This window comes from Octodon degus, unplaced genomic scaffold (genome assembly GCF_000260255.1).
Source record: "Octodon degus isolate 3935 unplaced genomic scaffold, OctDeg1.0 scaffold00005, whole genome shotgun sequence".
Taxonomy (NCBI): domain Eukaryota; kingdom Metazoa; phylum Chordata; class Mammalia; order Rodentia; family Octodontidae; genus Octodon; species Octodon degus.
The window spans coordinates 23,366,793-23,368,314 of record NW_004524581.1 but is presented as its reverse complement, the minus strand read 5'-3'; the positions used below and the strand labels follow the sequence as shown (position 1 = coordinate 23,368,314).

Here is a 1,522-nt window from a genome sequence, read left to right as displayed (position 1 = left end):
AGTACGCCTGGGTGTAACGCTGCTCTCTAAGCTCTTGGCCAGCCTCGCCCTCTGTTCATGGCCCAGGCACTATAAAGATTAGTTTAGGCTTCCAGAATACTTACAGAGGTGCTCAGAGTCGTATGTAAGTCCATCTCTTGCGAAGAAGCCATCTTCTGCCAGACATGGTGGCACAGGTTTGTAATCCCAGCCAGCACCTTGAAGGCTGAGGCAGGAGGATTCCAGTGAGTTCAAGGCCAGCCTGGGATACATAAGCAAATTCAAGGCCAGCCTGAAGTACATGATGTGACCCTGTTTCAAAAAAAAAAGAAAAAGAGACTGTTTTCTGTGTCTGTCTTTCTGTCAGCTTTCCCAGAGCAGCTGTACATTATTGCTGTCACTTCGTGTTCATGGTAGCTGTGTGAAGCAGATCGTGCAGCTGTGCCATTTAGCACATGGTCAGGCTGAGACACCAGAAGGTCTTGCCCATTTTGGGGGAGGAGCCGCCTGACCCAGATCTGTCCATGGTCAGCCACTAGTTTTTGAAAGTTACATACCTAGCAAATCTGAATCTTTTGTCGTTTAGCACTTAGTTTTATTTTAACTCTGCTATTGTTTATACTCGGGCTGTACTGTCTGTTGTTACATGTATTCTTTTTCATTTGCAGTTTCGGGATCAAATCATTTTGAACATTTATGTAACTATCTTTCCCTACCAACCAACCTCATTTGCCTTTTTCAACGAAATAGTGAGATAATGAATTCGCTGATTGAAAGGTAATATGCACTTTTCTAAAAGATACTGAATAGCTACATGAAATCAACTTTAGTTTTTCACATATATGGCAGAATTCTTAATCTGTTGAAATTATAAGAATTAGGGTTTTGATAAAAGGGCGGTGAGGTAACTCAGCAGACTAAATGCCTGCTTAGGCAAGTGTAGGGATCAGGTTGGATCTCTGGCACCACATGCCACACTGGCTCCAGCCCGGTCACGCTGAGCCAGCCACTCAGTCCAAGCGTGGTGGCACCCGCCTGTAATCCTGGTGCTGGGGAGGCTGCACACAGGAGGATCACGATGACTCCAAGCTACATAGTGAGACCAAGTATCAAATACATTTTTTTAAAATTTGTGGCAAATTTGTGGGGATTTGTGGCAAAGGATTTGGCTTTTGGATAAGATTCTTGCCAAGCCAGTCAGCAGATTTGCAGAAAGGGAATAGTAGTAGAAATGTTGATTGAATTTTGTTTTTTGTTTTTTTTCTTTTTTGTATTGTAGGACAGGGTATACAGGGTCTCACTACGTAGATCGGACTTGTAGTGATCCTCCTTGTTCAGCCTCCCAAGCGTGGGATTACAGGCTGTGTCACCACACCCAGTCTCCATCAGCATCTCAGTGAAACCTGGGGGGTGGGGCCAGCACTGTTCCATAGATTTTTTTTTTTTTTTTTTTTTTTTGGTGGAACCGGGGATTGAACTTGTCAGGCAAGCACTTATTCTACTGAGCTATCTCCCCAGCCCCTGTTCCATAGATTTTTAAAGT

General features: G+C 44.0%; 1 protein-coding gene across 1 annotated transcript in view; it reads left to right on the top strand.

Moving 5' to 3' along the window:
* The window catches only part of Ubr2 (ubiquitin protein ligase E3 component n-recognin 2), a 129,778-nt gene that overhangs the window by 119,042 nt on the left and 9,214 nt on the right, over positions 1–1,522 (top strand). The window contains exon 35 of the mRNA XM_023721233.1: positions 597–756. Within this exon, the coding sequence (XP_023577001.1) occupies positions 597–756 (160 nt within the window). The remainder of the gene's footprint in view (positions 1–596; positions 757–1,522) is intronic.